Consider the following 25,403-nt stretch of genomic DNA (forward strand, 5'->3'; position numbering starts at 1 on the left):
AAAACATATGTACCTCATCTCACTTTATCTTTTGGTTTCTCTAGATTACTCCAATAAACTTATGTATTCTGTTGTTCAACTCTTCGATTGAATATGAACAGACTAGACACAGATTTGTTTCATCGTATGTTTCTGTGTCCATGTGAAAATCCTTTTTCTGTGCCATAAACCTATTAGTTTCATCATATATTTCAGTTTGAAGTGATCTTACAAAAGTCCATTAAAACATTCTTCTAAAACAGCAGACACATGATATCTTCACTGAACGGGCAGACACATGGTATCTTCATTGATATCATTTCTCAAGAAGATTGTCTGTCAAAAACATTATTATATTTCAACTTTTTACAGAAATCTTCATTGTATGTATATTATACAAAATTTTTAATAATATGTTCGTATATATGTTCTGTGTCAATGGAAAAAATTCTTTTTTTTTACTTAATCTGGGTACATATTTCAACAACTATTACAGACATTAGCATTTAATTTTATAAAAATATAAAAGAGGATCCAATCGTGGCGTAAATTAGATATATGAACGTTTATAAATACATTTATATATTGTGGAATGATATCAAATAAGGAAGAACATTTAATGCTAAAAGTTTGTTATCACGTTTAATTAAAATTTGTCAAATTTTTGGGTCGAATTTGGTAAGCCGTATAAGTGAGAATCAGGTTAGAAGTTTAATGTGCTACTGTTATCAAATTTAATGGCTTCATTGGGGGACACAAAATATTCTCTTCGGATCTTTACGCTCACCTCATTAATCTTCTTATTTATTATATATTCTCAATTTACTACTATATATTAACGTAAACACCTATTAAAATAAAATTATTTATTCATATGGTTTTTATAATCATTGTATTTATTACATAAAAATTTTAAACCTTGATCATTAAAGTTTATGTGATACTTTTACAGTTTTAGTAATTTATACTCGTTTGAAAAATTTAAATACAATATGTACAAAAATCTAATTTTATTATATGATTAATGTTATTGTGTAATTTATTTAAATCATAAAGAAATAAACAAAATGAAGAAAGTATAGAGAATGTTAGCAAATATTTATTATATAAAATCAACTAGATCTTGACCCGTGCGACCGCACGGGTATTAATTTTCAGTTTTAGTTTTTTATTTATTATACTAAATAGTATATTTATAATATTTGATCGTTTTATAATGATTAAGCTAGGATAAGTATTTGGGTATCCACTCGAATTCAGTTAAAATTTTATTCGGATTTGAGATTTTCGAGTTTAAAGATTCTAGCTCTATTCGGGTATTTATAAACTTTGGTTCCGGTTTGATTTAGATCTTTGCGGGTTTGATAACCCGTTTTAAATGATTTTTAAATTTTCAAATTTATTTATCTTTAAATACTTCAGTCTAAAAAATATAACATGTAAATTTGAGTAATGTAAGCTAAAATACCTAAATTAAAAATTAAAATAATTTAACTTAAATATGGATGAAGAATAAATAAATATATATATATATTAATATTTTTATTTTTTTTGGATTATATTTATTATTGTTTATTTACTTAGATTTTTACTTTTGATATTTTATCTACTTTCATAATTTCACTTTTGACTATTTATAATTGGATATTAACTTAAAATAGCTTAACATATATAACATATTGAAGTATATAAATATGAATAAATACATTCGAATATCCGAAATATTTCGTTCAGATAAGGTTTAGTTATGGTTCTCTAGATACCAAAATGTTAAATCCGTTTGGATATTATCTAGTTTCATTTTAAATTTGGTAATACTTTTTCGTTCAGATTTGTTCAATGAAGAGTGATATTGTAATTCCATGAATTATTTGTCCAATAAAATTAATTTTTTGAATTTGACATTGATTTAATTGAGAAGTTAATGAAGTGTAACTAATATAGATTTAATTTTTAGAAAACACATTAATGTAAGTGGAAAAGACAAAACATTAAAATATGAAAGTATTATTTAATTGTGTATTTAATTCAATTTTAATTTTGGAAAATACATTAATCAAAGTGGAAAAGTACAGCATTAAAATAAGAAATATTATTTAATATCAGTGGCATGAAAGTGTAAATAACACTGAAAACTAATGGACATTCTATATGTGTACTTCTCTTTTAATAATATAGATATTTGTCATATATATTTTAGTCACATTAGGTAATTACTGTAGATTTTATTTAAGGAAAAATAGATAATAAACTTCAATTTGATAAATGAATGTTCTATAATTGACATACTATATAATATAACATATCCGAGCAATTTAATTTTGGACTAACAAAATTCTCGATTGATTTTCAAACCGTCACGTAAACAAAATTAACTTTACAATTACATAACAACTCAATAGGATCTTTTTAAATTAGTACAAACTATATGTTATAACTTTTTAAATGTTTTTCTATTAATATATAGAGATAGGGGATATAGTCAATATTATCCGACAAAAATATATACTAACCATTTTTAATCCTTTACAAAAATATATTGATATGCTATATGTACCTAATTTCATGGCATAACCAACAATCCAGCTATTATTTTCATCTTCCAAGAACATAATTCTAAACCATAATCGAATAACTTCATCTTTCACGAGCACATTTCTAAACCATTATCCAATTTTCATTGCTCTACTTACAACACTTCAACTATAACTTGATCTACATATATATTTTGTGAATTTTCATCAAAAGATTTAATCCAATTGACGCGGGCTAGTTATACCTGAAAATTCTATGATGATACACTTTTTTGTAACAAAATGATGATTAATCTTTTTGTATCAAGACTTTTTCAACTATAGTTAATCAGGTCAACATCCATTGCTCTACTTATAGCCATCAACATGTTGAAAGAAAATAAAAGTTAGGTAATACCCCAAAAAATAAAAATCGAAATTTTGGGTATAATTGTTTTTTAAAAAATCATTAGTTACACTACAAAAATAAATATTTTGGGTATTAATATGATTTAATTCGAACAAAAAAATTCGTTACTCTATGAAGCAACACATAGTAATATACAAATTCATAAAAATGAAATAAATCATAAAAACTAATATTAAGAAATAGATATCTGATCCATTATATATGTATATATATTTATTTATAGAATTATATATGTCAAGTGGAGAAGTAGCAAATCCAACAAAGAAAATCAAAAAATATATTTACGAAATAGAAAACTAATAATGTATCCATATAAAGAAAATTAACATGAAATCATTAGTTATATTAAACCAGTCAGGCCCTAAATTGCTCCACTGCGTAATCCGGATATTTATCTAGTCGTTATAATAACGTAAAAAAACAAATTCTCATGGAAAAGTAAAAACAAACAAAAACACAACACCGAAGCTTAAAAGATACCAGACGCGGCCGGGATCACATCGCCTATTACATGAAAGAAAACTAGCGGTCTGAAAAAGAAGTAAAGAAAGATAGAAGAAACAGCAATATTAATCAAGGAGTTTCTTAATCAAGAAGTGACTGATTTTCTGGAGCCAGTTAAGGAAAGTGGTCGTTGGAGCTTCTTATCATTTTAACTGCCAGAAATCTCTCTCTGAACCAAATAAGACATATGACCGTTTGTAATGAATCCGACTTCTTTGAACAATGGTGGTGTTGATCAACAGTAACGTGCGTTGATGGGTTGGTTGGAATCTCCATATTTTAAAGTGCAAGGATCAGAGTCGTCTGGTACATGAATGTGATTGTTGATCCTAGTAGTTTTGGTTAATAGTCCAAACTTATCATGGTTTGATAAGTTTTGGTCTTTGTGGTGTGTAGCCTCGTCCACGATCTTTTCAGCTGAGGATAATGCAGTATTCAACTTTCTATCACCCTCTACCAACTGCTCCATTAACTGGTTCATTTCCTTTTTTATTCTCCTCCCTTCCCGGTTCCTCTTCATTTGAGATCCGGTATGATCAGCGCGGTCGGATCTTCCCTGTTAACGACTTGTCCAGAACTTGCGATTGCATCACCAAGGACTGCAAAATAATGCACAAAATATCAACCGGCAAGATTTTTCAAAATTATATTTTCCTCTTTTAGAGCACATCAACCCACATCATGATTTTTCAACAAAATAGAAGTATTATAATATAAATATGGGTTTTACTCCAATTTAAGCATTAGAGAAACATATAGATTAATGTTATTTTTGTTACCAGTAGTCAGATCCTCAAACTCAAACTCTTCTTCTCCTTCTTTGTTACCTCCAATCTCACCGCCGTCTTTTCCACATCCTTAGTGCTAAAACACTTACTAAATCTAAGCATCTTCCACCTAAAATACCAATTACTCCCACAAGTATTACCAGTACTACTCTTACCACCTTTCTTTTCTTTCTTTAACTGCCTTCGCATCGCTTCACACTCGCTGTGTAGCTTTCCGATGCCATCTCTCAATCTCCTAATCTCTGCTTGTTGAACATTCATGTCGAATTTGGACATGCACCAACCGGGACTAGGCTCTAAGAAATGAGAACCAGAATGGTTTCGACTTAATGATGACACGTTACAATCAATGTTGTTGTTGTGGCGGCCAAAATTCAACTTTGTCTGTTCAGTGAACAAAATTTGAATAATAGTTCTCACTGGTAAGCGAGGGTTTTCGGCAGCATGAAGAGACGCCTCCATTGATAACTTCTTGATGCCTATTAGCCCACAAAGTCTCCTCCTTTCTTGCTTTGTCACATCAGGATGTGCCTAAAACCAATGAAATCAATAAATTTTTGAATCTTTCAACCACCTGACCGCCATAAGTTTGTTTTTACATTGTTTTACCTTGAGAAAAGTGTCTAAAGCAAGGTATAAGCCATCTTCTGTTCCACGAGAATGTTTAGGGAGAGCATCCGTGAGGGAAATAAACTCCATAAGGCTTAAATTGCGGTCTGCGGCAGCTTCCGCGAGGTAAGAGTCTACGAGCTTCGCCACTTTAATAAGAGAAGCACCGCTTTTAACTCCTTCACTGTATAATATTGCAAAGTTCTTCACAACTCTAGTCACTAGCTCTACGTCGAACAACGCACCACAAGTGTGACTGAACGAAGGTATCATTAGCTCTATGAGGGAAGCTTGTTCTAGCTGCCATGATATCCTTACCTCGAGGTTGGTCTTGTAGTCCAGGTCTGCTCTGACCATGTTGGCGGTTCTGAGTAGTCGGAGGAGGAAGTTACATGAAACGGAGTCTTTCTCCAGTGGAAGGATACCGATTAGGGTTTCGACCAAAAAACGTTTTTTCAATACGTAGGCCGTTACGCTATCCGATTGCTGCTGATTATTTGTAACAACGCTGCTGGAGAGTTGAGGGAGGCGCGTGGAAGCATAATGAGCGATAACTGAGCCAATGTGGTCAGGACGGGCGCCGTTGGCTTTGATCGTGGCGATGGTTTTAACGAAAGAATCCACGTCAAGAATGAAACCATCATCGTCGAACCTAAAAGACTTCGTTCTTCGGGCAGCTTTTGACGGCAATTTTCCGGAGGTGAGGGCAGATACCGGCAAAGATGCTCTCGTCATCTTTATGGTTTTCAAGGTGGAGTTTGGAGTGTGTGTACAGTGGGTTTACTTTTAAGGACAACTAGATTTTTGACGTGCGGGTGTATTTTTTTATAAAGTATGTTGTTTTCATGTCAATATTAGAGTTGGATAAAAAATTTGAATCCAAAAAATCTTATGATCCAAAAAGAAGTATCAAACCCAAACCAAAACTGATTAAATATCAAAATTTTGGTGAGAACTGAAACTGAATCTGATCCTAACCAAATTATTTAGGACACTCGAATGTATTTGAAATAGATTTATATGCTTATATATATATATGTTATTTTTAGATTTAATATATATAAAAACATCCAGAATATATATGATATTTTTAAATTGGTTTAAATAACTGAATATATATATATATAGTTAAAGTATACTCAAAACACCAAATAAACTTAAAATAATTATTAATTCTCTATCAAAATATTTAAATCAAACCAATTTATATGTTAAGTTCATGTATTCTGACATATGTTATTCAAATTTGTATGTAATATTTTATTTTGTTTATATATATTGAAAATTTTTAAGTATATAATAAATTTTAAAAATAATTTAAATGGGTTAGCCGAACCCGAACAAATCCGCAAAAATCTGAATAGAAACCGAATCAAAATTTAGAAATATCCAAATGTGACTAAAATTTTTGATCCCGAAAACCTAATACCAAAACAAACTCAAACCGAACCCGAATGAGTACCCGAACGCTCACCCCTAACTCACAATCTTTTTTTTCCCTTTAAAAACATAGTAAACATATAATTAGGAGTATTTTATATGTACTATAATATAAATAATTACATATATTATATTTAAAAATTTAATGTGAAATATAAAAATCATTATTTAAGTTGGTATGTGAAATTTGACTTTGTAATGTATTTTTCTTATATGTATCGAAAATATTTTTAATAATGGTTATGGAAATTATTTTAGTAAAAATAAATTGTGAGTATATGTATATTTTAAATATATTTTTGATATAAATCAACTTTAAATTATTTTCTTATTTGAAATATATATAAAGTTTAAATTTTGTGAACCACTGAGTTAAACTTTATAGGAAACAATTATAAAGTTCGGATCTCGGTGAATCTTTTGGTAATATTCCAAAAATGTTTTTGTTATGAAAATAGTTTAGTTTTAGAATATTCTCTTTGCATACACCAAACTGATTTGAAGTGGTCGATTTAGGAAAATATCTACACCAAGCTAAATATAAAATACTTTTGCTCGGTTTAGTTTTGTAAGTTAATAAATGATGATTAAATTATTGAAAATGCTAAATATTAACTCAGTGGTATGTAGTTGTAATTATTTAGGAAAAATTAGGGTTAAATACTAAATGTACTTCAGTTTTAATATGATAGATATTCGGAAAAAACAAGTTTTTTTTTTTTTTCTAAAAATAATTTTTTTAATCTGGTTGAATCCGCAAATCCGCGGATGGACTCTTTTTCCAGGACATTCAAATGAGTCCTAAAACATGGACTCATATCCGCGTTAAGTGAACAGAATAATGTGATTTAGTTTCGCATAGCAGAAGGATCAAACCTGAAACGTGTTAGCGTCACAGGTCCATCCACTGCCACTTGACCACAAGGCCCGTTCAAAACAAGTTTTCTTATCATATTAAAAAAAAACTATTGTTGAAAAGAAAATTATATTCATTTCCTTTTAACTTTTAAGGATAATATTCGGAAGGACAAGACTTAGGTTCACCTCTATGATAAACTTTTAAATTCACCACTCTCCTTAAAACCAATCAAAATGCCATGTAGATAATTAAATAAAAATATTAAATTATAAAAAAAAATAGTTTAAAAAAGAAATAACGTTAATTTTAATAACGTTAACTAAATACTAAACCCTAAATTTAAATTCTAAACCAAAACCTATACCCTAAACCCAAATCTTATACCCTAAACCCAAACCATATATCCAAAACTCAAATTCTAAACCCTAAATCCAAACGCTATATCCTAAACCCATTCTATATCATATACCCTAAACTCAAATCCTATACCCTAAACCCAAACTATATACCCTAAACCCAAACCATATATCCTAAACTCAAATCTTATTCCCTAAACCCAAATTGTAAATCCTAAAGCTAAATTCTTAAGTTTAGGGTTTGGGTTTAAGGTGTAGAATTTAGGTTTAAGATATACGTTTTGAGTTTAGGGTATAGGATTTAGGTTTAGGGTATAGGATTTGGGTTTAGGGTATAGGATATATGATCGATTTAGAGTATAGGGTTTGTATTTAAGGTTTATGGTTTGGGTTTAAGGTTTAGAATTTGAGTTTAGGGTATATGGTTTGGGTTTAGGGTATAAAATTTGGGTTTATGGTATATATTTGGGTTTAGAATTTATGATTTAGGGTTTAGGGTTTAGTTTGTATCATTAAAATTGACTTTATTTTTCTTTTTAACTATTTTTTTAATAATTTAATATTTTTTATTTAGTTATCTACATGATATTTTGATTGGATTTAAGGAGAGTGGTGAATTTAAAGGTTCACCATAGGGGGTGAACCTAAGTCTTGTCCTATTCAGAAAGAACAAGTTTCTTGTTTGTTGTTTTTGTCGTCAAGTTTCTTGTCTGGTACTTCGATAATATACAGCAAGATTACTAAGATTTTCTTTCAGAACAGCTTTAAGGTTTTCAGGCCTAGACTTGGCGATAAGACTATATATGTCTGATTCATCATGTAAACCATGTAAGGAAATAAATAATAGTTTGCAAAATATCTAGATATTAATTTATTTTTGTAAAATATATATTTTGATGACAAACAAAACATATATTTTGATGACACATAAATTACCAATAGCATGTAATATTGAAAAGTGTCAATAAAAGGCTTTTTCTAACTAAGCGTAAGCTAGCTAATAATTAAAGAAGGACTAAAGGTTGTAAGGACATCCACAACCACAGATCCTTGACAACAAATCCTTAACACCTACTTTTAAAATATTTTATTATTTTTCTCTTTTTCGTCCGAATTAAAAAAAAAATAGAGCGGCGGAGAAGCCCACGCACAGTGAATAAATTAGCTGAGGATCAATCTTATATTAGGGGTTTTTGGATTCAATCCGGCATGTTCTCCAACAGAATCGATATTTTAATATATTTTTTTCCTAAGGATTATGTCAAGGATGCCGTTGCACATGTTCTAAGACCACATCTATCAATAAGGAACGAGAATTCGGCCAAAAAATCATGAACTTTGCACGAATTGCCATAATAAATACAAACATATTGCCTGGCAAAAAAAACACCAAACTATATTTGACTTTAAACTTTAATCAGTAAATTATCGCTGACTCACCAAATTAAACACACCGTTACAGAATGATTAAACGATGTTTGGAAAGATCGTTAAGTAAAACGACGTCGTTTTGAGATGGAATGAAACGACGTTGTTTTACCTATTTTTATTATCAAAAATATGTTGTTCGCGTGGATCGCACCAGAGAACTCATGGCCAAATGACGAGGTTTCTTGCCACTAGACCACTGTCACTTTTAAAAATATCCATAACATGTTTTCTTTTATTGAGTATCAAACAAATCTCAAAAATCTAAATTCTTTTTTAAAAATTCCAAAAAATCTTAAAAATTCAAGAAAATTCTGAAAAGTAAAATTAAAATTGAAATTACAAATAATTGTTTTAAAAAAAATCAAACATTAAAAATTTCAAAAAAATCAAAAATAATTCAAAAAGTGCAAAAAATTAAATTTAATGATTAAAAAACTTGAAACATATTTTTAAATAAATTAACGTATGTAATATAAAATAAAAATGATATTTATCACACTATAGATTTTAATATGAATAATGTATTTAAGATAAAATAGACAAATGATAATTAAGATAGAATAAACAAATGATATTATCACAATTTTTTTTCTAAAATATGATAACAATTAAATGAAAAACATTTGTAGTGTGATAAATATCATTTTTTCTATTTTATCTCAAATATATTAATTTATAAAAAAGTATGATTAATGTATTTAAGATAAAAGAACTCAAATGATCTTAGATACATTAATTTTTATAAAAAAAATTAATGTTTTGATTTTTTTTTAAATATTTATAATTTCAATTTTAATTTCAATTTTAATTTTCAGAATTTTCTTGAATTTTTAAGTTTTTTTGGAAATTTTAAAAAAGAATTTAGATTTTTCGAGATTTGTTTGATACTCAATAAAAGAAAACATGTTATGGATATTCTTAAAAGTGATAATAGTCTAGTGGCAAGAAACCTCGTCAATTGGCCATGAGTTCTCAGGTTTGACCCACGCGAACAACATATTTTTTATAATAAAAATAGGTAAAACGACGTCATTTCATTCCATCTCAAAACAACATCGTTTTACTTAACGATTGTATTTAACGTTGATTAACCACCGTCTTAACTGTTAGTTAACGGTGTCTTAATCTGGTCGGTCAATCATTTTAATAAACTGATAAAAGTCAACAAAAGTTCAAGCTTTTTTTTGCCAGCCTCAAGTCTATGTTTCTTTTGACCATTCTTACCATGTTCAGTGTTTTTTTGGCCGAATTCCCAATAAAGAACCCTTATGGGTACTTAGTAATAAAAACAATAATTGTAAAGGTTAAAGACCTTTGTTTAGCTGATTTAACTTTTCCTTGTCCAATGGTAGAATCCCTATGGGGTTCTTAATCTTTTTTAAAAAAATAGAATGATTCAAAACTTTATTCCTCTAATCTAAAAAGAAACAGACTAGGAAATCATAAGATTACAAATAAACCTTCTTCTGTCACATGTGTTCTCTGTTTTTGTATGCTTCTCTCACATGAGTTCTCCACCTGCAAAAATAGATTGAACATTAGTCATGTTACATCAAGACACAAACGCAGAAACATAAAATGTCCTTGTTGACAGAACAAGAAAAGAAAGCCACAAACTTTGTAACTGAACGACAGGAAAACATTTAGTAGATGGGGTTGGTTCGGGGCGTTATACTACACAGTGTATATTGAATTCAAAGACTTATGAAATTTAAGGTTAAATACTAACTTTTTTTATTGCTATAGAAAATCGCTGAAAGCTAAACTCTTAATTTCTCAATCTATAAACTAACACATTGACATTTTCTCATATAGAGAATTAGATAACTCCTAATTCTTATAGAAATAACATATTACTTAAATTTTTTAAGAAACTATAACTTAGGATTAGAAAACTTGCATCTCAAACTTTTTTCAAACTTACCCTAACAGTATCTTCCAGATAGGCACTATAGGATAGGTGTAAAACCTCTCCAACCACTGTACCAAAAACACGTTATACAATTGATAACTTTTAAAAATTTTGGCGACTAAAGTGATTGCTTCTTAATATTTAAGCCTAGGGCTGGCTCTTATCCTACGGTTGGAGAGGGTTGAGAGTAGGGGTGGGCACTTTACCCGATATCCGAAGTGGCACCCGAACCCGATCCGGAAAATCCGAACCGAAATCCGAACCGAAGTAGCAAAATACCCGAATGGATATTAAGTTAGGAGAGATTGGATATCCGAACCCGAACGGGTAATACCCGAACCCGAATGGATATCCGAAGATAACCGAACATATGTATATTTACCTTTATTTTTCTAGTTTACATCTCTCATTTTATTTAAAATATTTAAATTGATGTTACACATACTTTAAGATCATATAGTATATATATAATTATGAAGAAAATAATTTGATATTCATTTAAAATGCATGTCAAATTTTTTATTTCATGTATTAACAAAAGTTACATCCAAAGTTTAAAAACAATAGCAAAATTAATATTTTTATTTTTGAAATGTTATATCCAAATCTATTAATCACTCAATCTATAAAAAACAGAAAAATCAGTTAAGTGAAATCTATATTTTTAAATACAAGAAACTTTAAAAAATTGAAAATTTTATTTTTATTTCTTCTAAAATTTAAATATCCGAACCCGATACAAAATAACCGAACCCGAACTAAAAATACCCAAACCCGACCCGAAGTACAGAAATACCCGAACGGGTTTTATATCCTTATACCGAAATACCCGATCCGAACCCGAACGGGTACCCGAACGCCCACCCCTAGGTGAGAGGCTGAGTAGAAGACATGGATTTTTTTTATGTGAGAAGTCTTAATTCAATTCCAAAAATGGAATACGTACAAAAATGGGAACATCAACGCCTCTTTAATATTCTCTCAAGACAATCAACGTATGTATAAAACAGAGTCGAAATACAGACAAAAATTATTAAAAACACTACACAACATCGAATGCCATGATCCCGTTTTAGTTATATAGTACGTATAAAAACAGAGTCGAAATACAGACAAAAATTATTAAAAACACTACACAACATCGAATGCCATGGTCCCGTTTTTAATATAGTGCGATGAACTTGTCGCTTGTGTCACTGGTTATCCCTTCTATCTTATTAAAAGAGAAATACCCAATAAAAAATACCCCTTAATTTTCAGTTTTATTTACAATGGCATGCCACTGAGAATTAACTAAGTTTCCTATTTTAATGCTTGTCTTTTTCAGTTTATTTAATGCGTTTTCCAAAATTATTGTTGTCTTTTCTGATTTAGATTCCTTAATTATTGTTGTCTTTTCTAATTAATAAATGTATTTTCCTAATTTGAATTTAAATAATAGATTTAAACATTTAATATTTTTTCTAATTTAAATAATAAATTTCCTTAATCATATATTAACCAAAATCGATTTCTCTATATATTTTGTATTAACTTATTAAATATTAAAATCACATAACATAATCAATTTATATAACATATAAATATAATATAAAATAATTTATTCATATATTATTAGTATAATGGTTTCAAAATATAAGTTCAATTAGTTATAAATATTGGATTTGTTTATATGATATACTGTTAGGGGTGTCAAAATGGTTCAAATGGGTCAACCCAACCAATAATCCAAATGGGTTGACTGTTAATGGGTCATGGATCAACTCAACCCATTTATTAAATGGGTTGGATTTACCCATAACCTATTAAATTAAATGGGTCATATGGGTTAATGGTTGACCCAGCAACCCAATAATTCAATAAGTAAGTAAACAGAGACTAAATTTCTTTTTTTTTTTGGTTTTGTGGTTTCTTTTTTCGATGAGTAACAAAAGTAACAACCAAAAAAAAACTGAGAGATGTATCATGCTCTGTTCATAATCTCGTCTTCTACAAACGGACACAACGACCACATCATAGTGTAAGTATCATCAAACGGACAAACGGACACAACGACCACAAACGGACACAACGACCATAATCTTTGTTCATCAAATGATGTCTTCAAACTAAGCCCTCTTACAATCTTTTCCTGCCAAAAAAAACAGTATCATCAATCATCATCATCCATTGCTCTTCTGTAAAGATTTTTCAATAAAAGACAACATGTAGAATCTCTGAAGGTTCAAAATCCAACACACCTGCATAACATAGTTTTGTTTTACCATAACTGTAGCGCTGCAACTTCAGGTTCTTGAGCAAAAGATACAGTCTCCTTCTCCTGAAACCAAGCAACATTACTCTTTTCCCTAAAACCATTTCTCAGAGACAGAGGAGACTCTGTTAACTATACAAAGATGCTAAAATCACAGAACACATATGCTAACTATACAAAGCTATGATTATTTAACATAATAAATAAATTTTTTTTTTAAAAAATGTAATATTAACAATAATGTTATAGAGTTTAATGTACATATATATATATTATATCATTAGTACACAGAAAAAATTAAAGTGAAAAAAATATTTATACAGTTACGGGTCGAATCTATAAATAAATAACAACAACGCAAGATTATTTTCTTTAATAAATTTATTTTAATAAAAATTATAGTTCTAAATATGTTTATATATTTTATATTTTTATAAATTTATTTTATTTGTTTATAAGAGATGCTAAGATTTTAGAATTAAAAAATATGACCCGCTTTTATATTATTTTAGTTATAAAATTTAAATTTTATATTTGAATATTTAATTAAATTTTTAATTTTAACTTTTTATTATTAGTACCAAAATTTATTTTTAGTCTAAAATTTATGTTTAAAATATCGTAAATTCATCATTTAATATAAACAAAAAAATTAAAATATAAAATAAACACCCGTCCGGTCGGACGGGTCAAGGTCTAGTTTCTTATTAATAGAGAAGCATTTTAGGAGAATAACCTTTAATTGGTATTATATTCACAACTTTGCCATTATTACTGATGTATCAGTACCACATACATTTCCAGCATCCATTTATAATTGATCGACATTTACAAGAGGAATTACATAATATACCACTGTGACTATATTATACAACGTTTCATATATTCAAATAACACATCCAACATCGTTTTAAAATACACAATAGCTTTGCAATAGAGAGGAAACTTAGCGGAGTGAAAAAAACATATGTACCTCATCTCACTTTATCTTTTGGTTTTCTCTAGATTACTCCAATAAACTTATGTATTCCGTTGTTCAACTCTTCGATTGAATATGAACAGACTAGACACAGATTTGTTTCATCGTATGTTTCTGTGTCCATGTGAAAATCCTTTTTCTGTGCCATAAACCGATTAGTTTCATCATATATTTCAGTTTGAAAGTGATCTTACAAAAGTCCATTAAAACATTCTTCTAAAACAGCAGACACATGATATCTTCACTGAACGGGCAGATACATGGTATCTTCATTGATATCATTTCTCAAGAAGATTGTCTGTCAAAAACATTATTATATTTCAACTTTTTACAGAAATCTTCATTATATGTATATTATACAAATTTTTAATAATATGTTCGTATATGTTCTGTGTCAATGGAAAAATTCTTTGTTTTTTACTTAATCTGGGTACATATTTCAACAACTATTACAGACATTAGCATTTAATTTTATAAAAAGGATATTAAAAGAGGATCCAATCGTGCGGTAAATTGGATATATGAACGTTTATAAATACATTATATACTAGGATAAGATCCGCGCCTTGCGCGGGATGAAGTTGTTATTTTTATTATGTTTTGGAGAATGAAACAATAGTTCGGTTTCATTTATATTAGAAGTACTCAATCCAGATATCAGGTTGGTTTCGGTTATGTTCGGTTTTATTGTATTTCGGTTAGTAAAATATAACTACTATTCTAAATCCATATTTACTTCGGTTCGATTTGGCTTATATACCGTTGGTTTTCAGTTTATTCGTTTTTATACCAAAAATAATTATTTAGTTTGAGATCATATTATATATTATACGAATTTTAGGTCATGTTGTCAAAAAGTCATTTATTAAAAAATATTATATATTTACATAAAATAATAAAAAACAAAAAAATGCTTCTATCATCTAATAAAATAATCAAATCTAGAATTAATATCAAAGCTCTAAATTTTGAAAATAAAAATAAAAGACAAAACTGAAGCATGAAATAAAAGCTTTTATATTCTTCCATATTTAGTGTAAAGCAAAAATATATAATCTTTTGCTTCAATTTAGTTATTGTTAAAATAAAGTTGTAAAGAATTTCAACTAATTGTTGATCAAATTTATAATCTTTACTTCAATTTAGTTATTGTTAAAATAAAGCAAAAATATCAAAAAAGAAAGACTAAGAAAATAAGAAGCCTCAGTTGCAGTAAATTGTTACTTAATTATAATTCAAGTGATTCAAGTGATTTACAAATTATAATTATGGTTCAACTCATATAACAAATAGATATTCATGCGTCGTTATAAATATATACATATTTACATGTTTCAGTTTAATCGGTTATAAATCAAACCATATCCAAATCCTACGGTTTTTATAAAATTACATTTATTTGGTTACGACGGTATATACCAAAACAAAACCATATTATCTATTTCTGTTCGGTTCGATAGTCTTCGGTTTAGCATATTGAACAGTCCTAATTTGAATACTAGTTGGTTTTGGATTTTTTTTTTATCATATATTAATATCCTATCGTAGAATTGGATTTTAAATTCATATTTTTGGAACCTTACATGTGAATTTTATATTAAAAATAAAACATAAAATACATAGTTTGAAACACAGAGTGTGAAAAAAATTATTAGAGTGTGAATGTTCATTCTTAAATAATTGTGAGACTGCCACATTCCATTATAGTGTGAATAAATTTCTTAAAATGTTTCTCCTTTAATATATATATACAATGAAACCTCTATAAATTAATAATTTTGGGACTACACCAAAATTATAAATTTTTATTAATTTATAGAGATTATTAATTTATCGATATACTAATTGAACCAAAAACTCAATTTGGGATTATAAAATTATATTAATTTATATAGATTTTTAGTGTATATTAATTTATTGATTATTAATTTAAAGATGTTATACTGTATATAGGAGATATGTCGGGCTGAACATTTGTAATTGTAATTGTGTACTGAAATCTATTTTGAATTTATGATGAGTGTGATCAATTTGGGCTTAAATTTTTTATCACCATGTTTATATCTATAAAAACTGTAATATGGTCAATAAGTCATTTTTATTACAAAAACATGTTTTACAATTTTTTAATATTTAACTTTCACATCATTGAGAAGTATTTTAATGATTTTAGAACCATCATCTTATTATTTCCAAAATTGAATTACTTTGACTTTAGTCTTCCACATAGTTTTGAAAGCTTTCAACTCAACGAATAAAATTGATGCATCCAATATATATATTATTTAATTTAAATATTTATAAAATAAAAATTCATGTTAATACATATTAATTTGATGAACACTAATATGGAAGAATAATAAAAACTTTCTTTCATGCTTCTGTTCTTTACTTTTATTTTTTAAATTTAGAGCTTTGATATTAATTTTAGATTTGATTATTTTATTAGATGATAGAAGCATTTTTTGTTTTTTATTATTTTATTTAAATATATAATATTTTTTTAATAAATGACTTTTTGACACCATGACTCCAAAATTCGTATAATATATAATATGATCTCAAACTAAATAATTTTATTTTTTTGGTATCAAAACCGAATAAAATGCAAACGAAGGTATATAAACCAAATCGAAAAGAAGTAAATATGGATTTAGAATATTAGTTATACTTTACAAACCGACATACCGAAAAAACCAAACCAAACCGAAACCAACCCGATATTCGAATTGAACACCCCTAATCCAAATAAAATCGAACTATTGTTTTATTCTTCAAAACATAATAAAATAGCAACTTCATCTTGCGCAAGGCGCAGATCTTATCATAATTTAAATTATTTTTAAAAAATTAAAATTCATTTAATACATTAAATTTCTAAAAATCTATAAACAAAATAAAATTACATATAGACTTGAATAACATATGTCATAATACCTAAACTTAGTATATATATTGGTTCGGTTTGAGTATTTGGATAAAGAATAAATAGATATTGTAAGTATTTTTGGTATTTTGAGTATACTTAAATTTAGCGCACATTTATTTTTGACCATTTGTATATATTTTTAAGTATGTTGGACAACTTAAAAGTATCTTATCTATTTTGGATGTTTTAGTATACATTAAATATAAAATAATTAATATATTTAGGTATATAAACATATTTCAGATATTTCGGTTACCTAAAATATTTTAGTTCGTATCGGTTTCGGTTTTCTAAATACCAAAATTTATAACTTGTTTGGATATTTAATCAATTCCGGTTCAGAATTAATATTATCTTTGGTTGGGTTCGGTTTGCTTTTTTTTATTAAGATTTTTTTTAGCCCTACATATGTATATGTATTTACATATAAAATGTATTTATTTCATACGAAGTATATATATATATATATATATATAAGATACTGTAAAAAATGTAAAAAGGGTTTAAGACACTGTAATTTATTTCAAAGTATATACCTAAATTTTGTGTACAGTCGGATATAAAATTTAAAATCCGGTATTATATTTAATATTAATTTATAGTCATTTTTAAAAATTCAAAATATAACATATAAGAAAAAATCTAATTTTTTAATTATATGGTTAATGTGATTTTTAATATCTTTTAATAATATAAAATCAAACAAAAAAATAAAATACAAAAAATGTTATCAAATATTTATTATTCATAACCATTAATTGTCATATATATGTTAATCATATTAGGTAATTCCGTAACTTTTATTTAAGGAAAGTAAATATTTTTCTCCGTTAAGTTAACTCTCATTTATGTAATTGTTACTCTCATCGACATTATATATATTATATCATATAGTTTTGTATTGATTGATTCTAGGGAGAAATAAAAATCGATTGGACCTCTTTGTTTTTTCAATTTCAATGTAATGATGCCACATAGGATTAATTAACATTCTAATTGAATGACACGTAGGATAGGAGCTTTTTTTTAATTAATACAAAACTAAGGTTCTAATTTCCGAAATGTTTCTCAAATAATATATAGGGGATTGTGGAATGATATCAAATAAAGAAGAACATTTAATGCTAAAAGTTTGTTATCACGTTTAATTAAAATTTGTCAAATTTTTGGTCGAATTTGGTAAGCCGTATAAGTGAGAATCAGGTTAGAAGTTTAATGTGCTACTGTTATCAAATTTAATGGCTTCATTGGGGGAACACAATATTCTCTTCGGATCTTACGCTCACCTCATTAATCTTCTTATTTATTATATATTCTCAATTTACTACTATCGTTTGTTTCTTTTAAATTTATTAAAATATTTGTTCAATATTTCTTGGGAACTTTTTTACTGATTTACAATTAATTCATAACAATGATTTAAAAAGATTTGAGAATATCCTTTTGAGAATATGTATTTTCGAAGTTTAAGTGAAAATTGCAAATTTTATTTAACATGATTTCTAAAATGTCAAGTTTGGGAATTTTTAAATAACTGATTGGTAGTTTCCAGTTTGCAAACTAAACCATAAATAGATGGGAATGTTATAGCAAACGATGTTAATGTGAATATCAAATTTCATAAACTTCTAGGTAGTAAATTAGATGTTCAATCCTAGCTAGCTAATGATGTGAATGTTGCCAGTTATTAACTTAAAGTGATATAGGCAATATTAAAAATCCATAAAATTGGTTGTGGTTTATAGGTAACTTAAACCATATGTTTATGCTATATGCAACTAAAATGTATTGGTTGGACTGTTTAATTATATGTGTAAGAAAGTAAACCAATTAACTTTTAAGAAACGTCAGAATTTGGTTGCGTTTATAGGTGATTCAAACTATATGTTTGTGCTAAAGAAAACAAAGTTCAATTCGTTAACAAAAAAGAAAGGAAATCCAAAAGTATTGGTCTAATCGTTTAATCCCCTATATATTAATTAAGAAACATTTGAAAAATTGTAACCTCAATTTTGTAATAATTAAAAAAAACCCCAATGCTTAGGTGTCATTCAATTAGATAGTCAATTACATTCAATTGAAAAATAAGTAGGTCCACATTCGATTTTTATATGTCGCTAGATACATTCGTTGGTCAAACTATATGATATGATGATATGATATGATATTTATAATAGAAGCATTTATGATTGTTCCGCTAGATATACTTAATATTTTATTTTATTTCCTTAAATAAAACCTACGGAATTACCATAATGACTAATATATATATATGACAATTAATGTTTCTAATAATAAAGATTTGATAACAATTTATATCTCCTCCATTATTTTTTGTTTCATTTTATATTATTAAAGTAAATTAAATAATTGAATTAGCTATAAAATTAAAATTTAGATTTTTTCGTATATGTTATATTTTGAATTTTAAAAAATGACAATAAATGACTAAAACTATTAAACTGGTCCATCTTAACTTATATTACACTTTTTATTATGTTATATTTTTCGTATATGTTATTCTTAGAAAAGTAAATTGGTCCATGTTAACTTATATTACACTTTTTATTAAACTAACTATCGAATTGATAAATAATGTACAAAAACAATCTCGCACTTTCCTTAACTAAAAGCTATGAAATTACCTAATATAATTAACGTATATATGAAAATTAATTATTATGAATAGTGAATATTTTATAGCAATTTTTGTATCTTAGTTTTTTTATTTTATATTATTAAAAGATATTAAAAATCACATTAACTATATAATAAAAACATTTAGATTGTTTCTTATATGTTATTTTTTGAATTTTTCAAAACGTTTATAAATTATTAGAAATTTGAATATATCACTTTGAAAATTGTGTGATCAATAGCTTAATTTGTTTGTTATAATAAGATACAAATAATTATAAAATTGTATTAACATGAATTTTTATTTTACAAATAGATTAATTTGTTATATATATATATATATATATATTGGATGCATCAATTTTATTCGTTCAGTTGAAAGCTTTCAAAACTATGTGGAAGACTAAAGTCAAAGTAATTCAATTTTGGAAATAATAAGATGATGGTTCTAAAATCATTAAAATACTTCTCAATGATGTGAAAGTTAAATATTAAAAAATTGTAAAACATGTTTTTGTAATAAAAATGACTTATTGACCATATTACAGTTTTTATAGATATAAACATGGTGATAAAAATTTAATCCCAAATTGATCAGACTCATCATAAATTCAAAATAGATTTCAGTACACAATTACAATTACAAATGTTCAGCCCAACATATCTTCTATATACAGTATAACATATTTAAATTAATAATCAATAAATTAATATACACTAAACATCTATATAAATTAATATAATTTTATAATCCCAAATTGAGTTTTTGTTTCAATTAGTATATCGATAAATTAATAATCTCTATAAATTAATAAAAATTTATAATTTTTGGTGTAGTCCCAAAATTATTAATTTATAGAGGTTTCATTGTATATATATTAAAGGAGAAACATTTTAAGAAATTTATTCACACTATAATGGAATGTGGCAGTCTCACAATTATTTAAGAATGAACATTCACACTCTAATAATTTTTTCACACTCTACATAAATGTGTTCAAACTATGTATTTTATGTTTTATTTTTAATATAAAATTTACATGTAAGGTTCCAAAAAAATATGAATTTAAAATCCAATTCTACGATAGGATATTAATATATGATAAAAAACAATCCAAAACCAACTAATATTCAAATTATGGCTGTTCAATATGCTAAACCGAAGAGTATCGAACCGAACAGAAATAGATAATATGGTTATGTTTTGGTATATACCGTCGTAACCAAATGGATGTAATTTTATAAAAACCGTAGGATTTGGATATAGTTTGATTTATAACCGATTAAACTGAAACATGTAAATATGTATATATTTATAACGACGCATGAATATCTATTTGTTATATGAGTTGAACCATAATTATAATTTGTAAATCACTTGAATCACTTGAATTATAATTAAGTAACAATTTACTGCAACTGAGGCTTCTTATTTTCTTAGTCTTTCGTTTTCGATATTTTTGCTTTATTTTAACAATAACTAAATTGAAGTAAAGATTATAAATTTGATCAACAATTAGTTGAAATTCTTTACAACTTTTTTTTTTATCTTTAAACAAACAGAACTGTGTTCGATCGAAAACATATTAATTTGATGAACACTAAATATGGAAGAATATAAAACCTTTTATTTCATGCTTCAGTTTTGTCTTTTATTTTTATTTTCAAAATTTAAAGCTTTGATATTAATTCTAGATTTGATTATTTTATTAGATGATAGAAGCATTTTTTTGTTTTTTATTATTTTATTTAAATATATAATATTTTTTAATAAATGACTTTTTGACAACATGACTCTAAAATTCATATAAAATATAATATGATCTCAAACTAAATAATTATTTTTTGGTATAAAACCGAATAAACTGAAAATCGACGGTATATAAGCCAAATCAAACTGAAGTAAATATGAATTTAGAATAGTAGTTATATTTTACTACCGAAATACAGTAAAAACCGAACATAACCGAAACCAACCCGATATCCGGATTGAACACTCCTAATCTAAATGAAACCGAACTATTGTTTCATTCTCCAAAACATAATAAAAATAACAACTTCATCCCGCGTAAGGCGCGGATCTTATCCTAGTTGTGTATATATATAGATAAGACTAAAGTAAACCAATTTATGGAAATGAAGCTAAACCGAAGGATCTGAATTTTGTATTATTCTTTTATATGTAAATAACCGAATGATGGTTTAATGTGATCTTGGTTTAAATTAAGTAATTCAGTTATATGTACTTATAATGTTTTTTTTTGTAACAGTACTTATAATGTTAATGAAAAATTTTTAATGTGTCCAAAACCTAATAACAATTTTTAAATTTTAATAGTAGATAAAAATAGGATCCGAAATTAATAGATTAGATTATAATTTCTATTAATTTAAGGCTTCTTAGGATTACTATTTAAACAAATCTCACCACCAGTCCTTTTTAATATACTCTCGACACACATGGCAGCCCTCAACATGATTGGTGTGATTTGAAACCTGGAACAGAAGGGTTAAGATTGATTCTGAAAACAATATTCCATGGCCGGTGGAGAAACAATCGAGATGGTTTTAGTGGACACACAAGTATGTGTTCTTTTTATATTTAGGAATGTCCAAACAAAAAGTTCAACATTTTACAAGATAATATTTATACAAATTTCCATATACAAAATCATCATTTTTATCTTATGTACATCCCAATAATTGTTGTATATAACTAATTTACAACTTAAATAATACAAACTTACAATTAAAAAGGCTGAAAACCCACATGTAAAATTTAAATAATGATATAAAATATAAATACAAATTATTTATTTTTTTATATTTTCACCCTGCACAAAGGTCTTTACCTAGTTATATATTTAAACAATAAGCAGAAGCTTCATAACACATGTTAATCTTATTAATTAAAGGTTTTTTTGTCGGGTTTATTATACTACTAGAAACTATAAAAAACATTAAATATTACATAAATGATATTACAGTCAATAATTCTACCTATTTTATGAAGATTCTGACTACATCACCCTGAATCGTTCTATGAGATATATTCCTGACGATATTTTTACGCCATACTGAAGATCTCTTTTAAGACTTTTCTCCAATTTTTTACAAAATTCGCATTCTCCGAAAATTGAAATTCAAATCTTATGGTGTAAAAATTGCGTCGCCTGGAATTCGAACTCCAAACATAAGTATAGAAACCTTTAAACTTTGACTACTAGACCCAACCATCTCCGATTGCGACCTACAATTAACTATTGTTCATTTCATTATTCTAGCTAAAAATATTTTTTGTTCCTCTCTTTATTCTTGTCCCAAATCCCTAATTTGTGTATTAAAGTTGAGATTTTTCAATTAATCAAAACAAACTAAGAAAGCGGGAACAAAGTATTGAAACAACGGAGCTGTACCGAGAAGATCCATGAAAACAGCGTAATCCCAAGTGGAGACATAAACCGAATATCGAATTTTTAGAGGTATTCATGATTCAAACCGTTTCGTTCGTTTCAATCATCCGATCTGATTCGTAGCTCAACAATTCGAATATCCATAAAATTTTATATTTTCAACGGATATAAAAATAAAATTTTATAAGTAGAAACTAAATAAAACTCTAAAACTAATATAAAATATTAATCTTTTATCACAAAAATGAAAAAATACTTTTTTATTTTATTTTTAATAACTAAAATATTATAATAATAGTTGTATTATTCTTTTAAATATGCATATAACATATCAAAAGTGATATTAGTTTCTATAAATATTAGTATTTGTGATTTGATTCATTTTTATAAATAATACATATTAGTATTTGTTTTGTTTCTACGGTTATCAATATCTTCCAATTCAAATCAAAATTTACTAATATTATGTCATGCCCTAAAACGATCCTAGAACGATTAATCAGATCTTCATTTGCAGTTCAAATCAAAATGGATAAGGAAGGGAATCAAAATTTACTTATATTATGTCATGCCCTTACTGGAGAAGATTAATCAGATCTTCATTTGCAGACTGATACCTAAACTACCAAACTCCTAAAACGATCTCAGACAAAAGAGTTTAATGAAAGAACAACACCTTCAAGAAAATCAGCAACTCTACACAAGAACATGCCTTCAACTAGATTTAATAAAATGGAGAACCTTACATAATCTGCACAAACTGGAGCTTTGGCAAAGGCAAATCACTGATTGGCAAAGGCAAATCACTGTTTGGGCTTTTGGTTCAATTGTTCTTTTATTATGGGTATGGGTTAAAGATAACAATGGCATTGGACCGGCAGTCTATAGCTATCTGGGCTTGTAACTTTTTTACATTTTTTTCTGTATTTTAATTTGAAAGCCTTCAGTCAAAAAAAAAAAAACTGGAGCTTTGGCATTCTTTTATATGTATTAATTTGCTTACAAGCTGTCCGGCAATTAATATGTTACATTGATAGGAATAAACCAAAGGGTAGTAGTCACAAAAGGGTTTAGATAATCATCAAATACATATGCATAAAGATAGACCAAGTAAACCGATGGTAGAACAATAACAAACAGATCCTAAACAAAGAGCACTCTACCAGTCTTGTTAACCAAACACAAGACTCTCTCGCAAAGCGGTAAAAAACGATCTATTCCTTGGCGGATTTGTTGATGAGAGACTTGTGGATGTGAGGGATGACACCACCACCAGCAATAGTTCCTTTGATGAGAGTATCAAGCTCTTCATCTCCACGAATCGCAAGCTGCAAGTGCCTGGGGGAGATACGTTTCACCTTGAGGTCCTTGCTCGCGTTACCAGCCAACTCCAAGACTTCTGCGGTCAGATACTCAAGTATCGCCGCTGTGTAAACAGCTGCAGTTGCTCCGACTCTTCCGTGAGCAGTGGACCTAGTCTTCAACAGCCGATGCACCCTTCCTACAGGGAACTGCACAAAAGAACACACAACAGAGGTAATAAGATCAAGCTACAAAGTCAAACTCTTTGTTGCTTTTACGACTTTAAACTAATCTCAAGTAGCATAACAATGATGAACAAATCAAATAAACTCTATACGAGAGCTAAGAGCTGCTAACAAAAATAACATATATCAAGAAGGCATGTTTTTTTAGTTGTTATTGGTTTATAAAGCAAGACTCTTTATAACATGAGAATTACAACATCAAACAGTTTCAAAAAAACCCACTAACGAATTGTTTAAAAAAACACACAGTGATGAATCAAGATCATCACTTTGTCACTGTTCCGACCTTAAACTAGTTCTCAAGTCTCGTATCCCAATGTCACTCTCGGATACATCATCATCTTAGCTCAGAATCTCGTATCTACACAAAGGAAACTACTTTGATTTAGAGAGAGAGAGAGAGAGAGATACTTGAAGACCAGCTCGAGCAGAACGGGTGATGGGTTGTTTCTTCTTGTCCTTGTCTTTCTCGTTACCGCTGGGTTTCCCCATAATCAGACCCTTTGCTCCTTTACCCGACATTTTCCCGCCAAAAGCTTTACACTTTGCGCTGTGTGAGAGAGAGAAAGAGAGAGCAGGTAGATCGCAACAGAGGAGACGATGAGCTCGCGAGTCGATAGATGTTCCCCAGAGAGAAAGATTAGTAGACGATTTTACCCCTCTACATCAACCTTTATTACAGATAAAAACCCCAGGCCCAGTTAAGCGTTACGTCAAATTAATATCATAGATTTCAAGTTGTTCAAAAAAAAAAATCATAGATTTATTTTAAAAATTCTATCAACCAACAATATTGAAATTTCAAAAAATATAAAACTCTTGA

General features: G+C 27.7%; 3 protein-coding genes across 3 annotated transcripts in view; 1 reads left to right on the forward strand and 2 right to left on the reverse strand.

The window, feature by feature from the left end:
- Window positions 1-4,211: 4,211 nt before the first annotated feature.
- Window positions 4,212-5,558, reverse strand: LOC108830976 (coleoptile phototropism protein 1-like). Its single transcript, XM_056993015.1, has 2 exons — window positions 4,824-5,558; window positions 4,212-4,745 (listed from the first exon to the last, which is right to left on the reverse strand). The coding sequence occupies exons 1-2, from the start codon at window positions 5,556-5,558 to the stop codon at window positions 4,212-4,214; spliced, it is 1,269 nt and encodes a 422-aa protein (XP_056848995.1).
- Window positions 5,559-19,491: 13,933 nt separating this feature from the next.
- The window catches only part of LOC108820705 (60S ribosomal protein L37-2), an 87,696-nt gene continuing 81,784 nt past the window's right edge, over window positions 19,492-25,403 (forward strand). The window contains exon 1 of the mRNA XM_056991712.1: window positions 19,492-19,495. The gene's annotated coding sequence lies outside the window, so the exon portion shown is untranslated. The remainder of the gene's footprint in view (window positions 19,496-25,403) is intronic.
- Window positions 23,984-25,225, reverse strand: LOC108822933 (probable histone H2A variant 3). Its single transcript, XM_056991711.1, has 2 exons — window positions 24,992-25,225; window positions 23,984-24,544 (listed from the first exon to the last, which is right to left on the reverse strand). Exons 1-2 carry the CDS (start codon window positions 25,100-25,102, stop codon window positions 24,248-24,250), a joined length of 408 nt encoding a protein of 135 aa, XP_056847691.1. The 5' UTR covers window positions 25,103-25,225; the 3' UTR covers window positions 23,984-24,247.

The sequence above is a fragment of the Raphanus sativus genome, chromosome 8, assembly GCF_000801105.2.
Source record: "Raphanus sativus cultivar WK10039 chromosome 8, ASM80110v3, whole genome shotgun sequence".
In the NCBI taxonomy this organism is placed as follows: domain Eukaryota; kingdom Viridiplantae; phylum Streptophyta; class Magnoliopsida; order Brassicales; family Brassicaceae; genus Raphanus; species Raphanus sativus.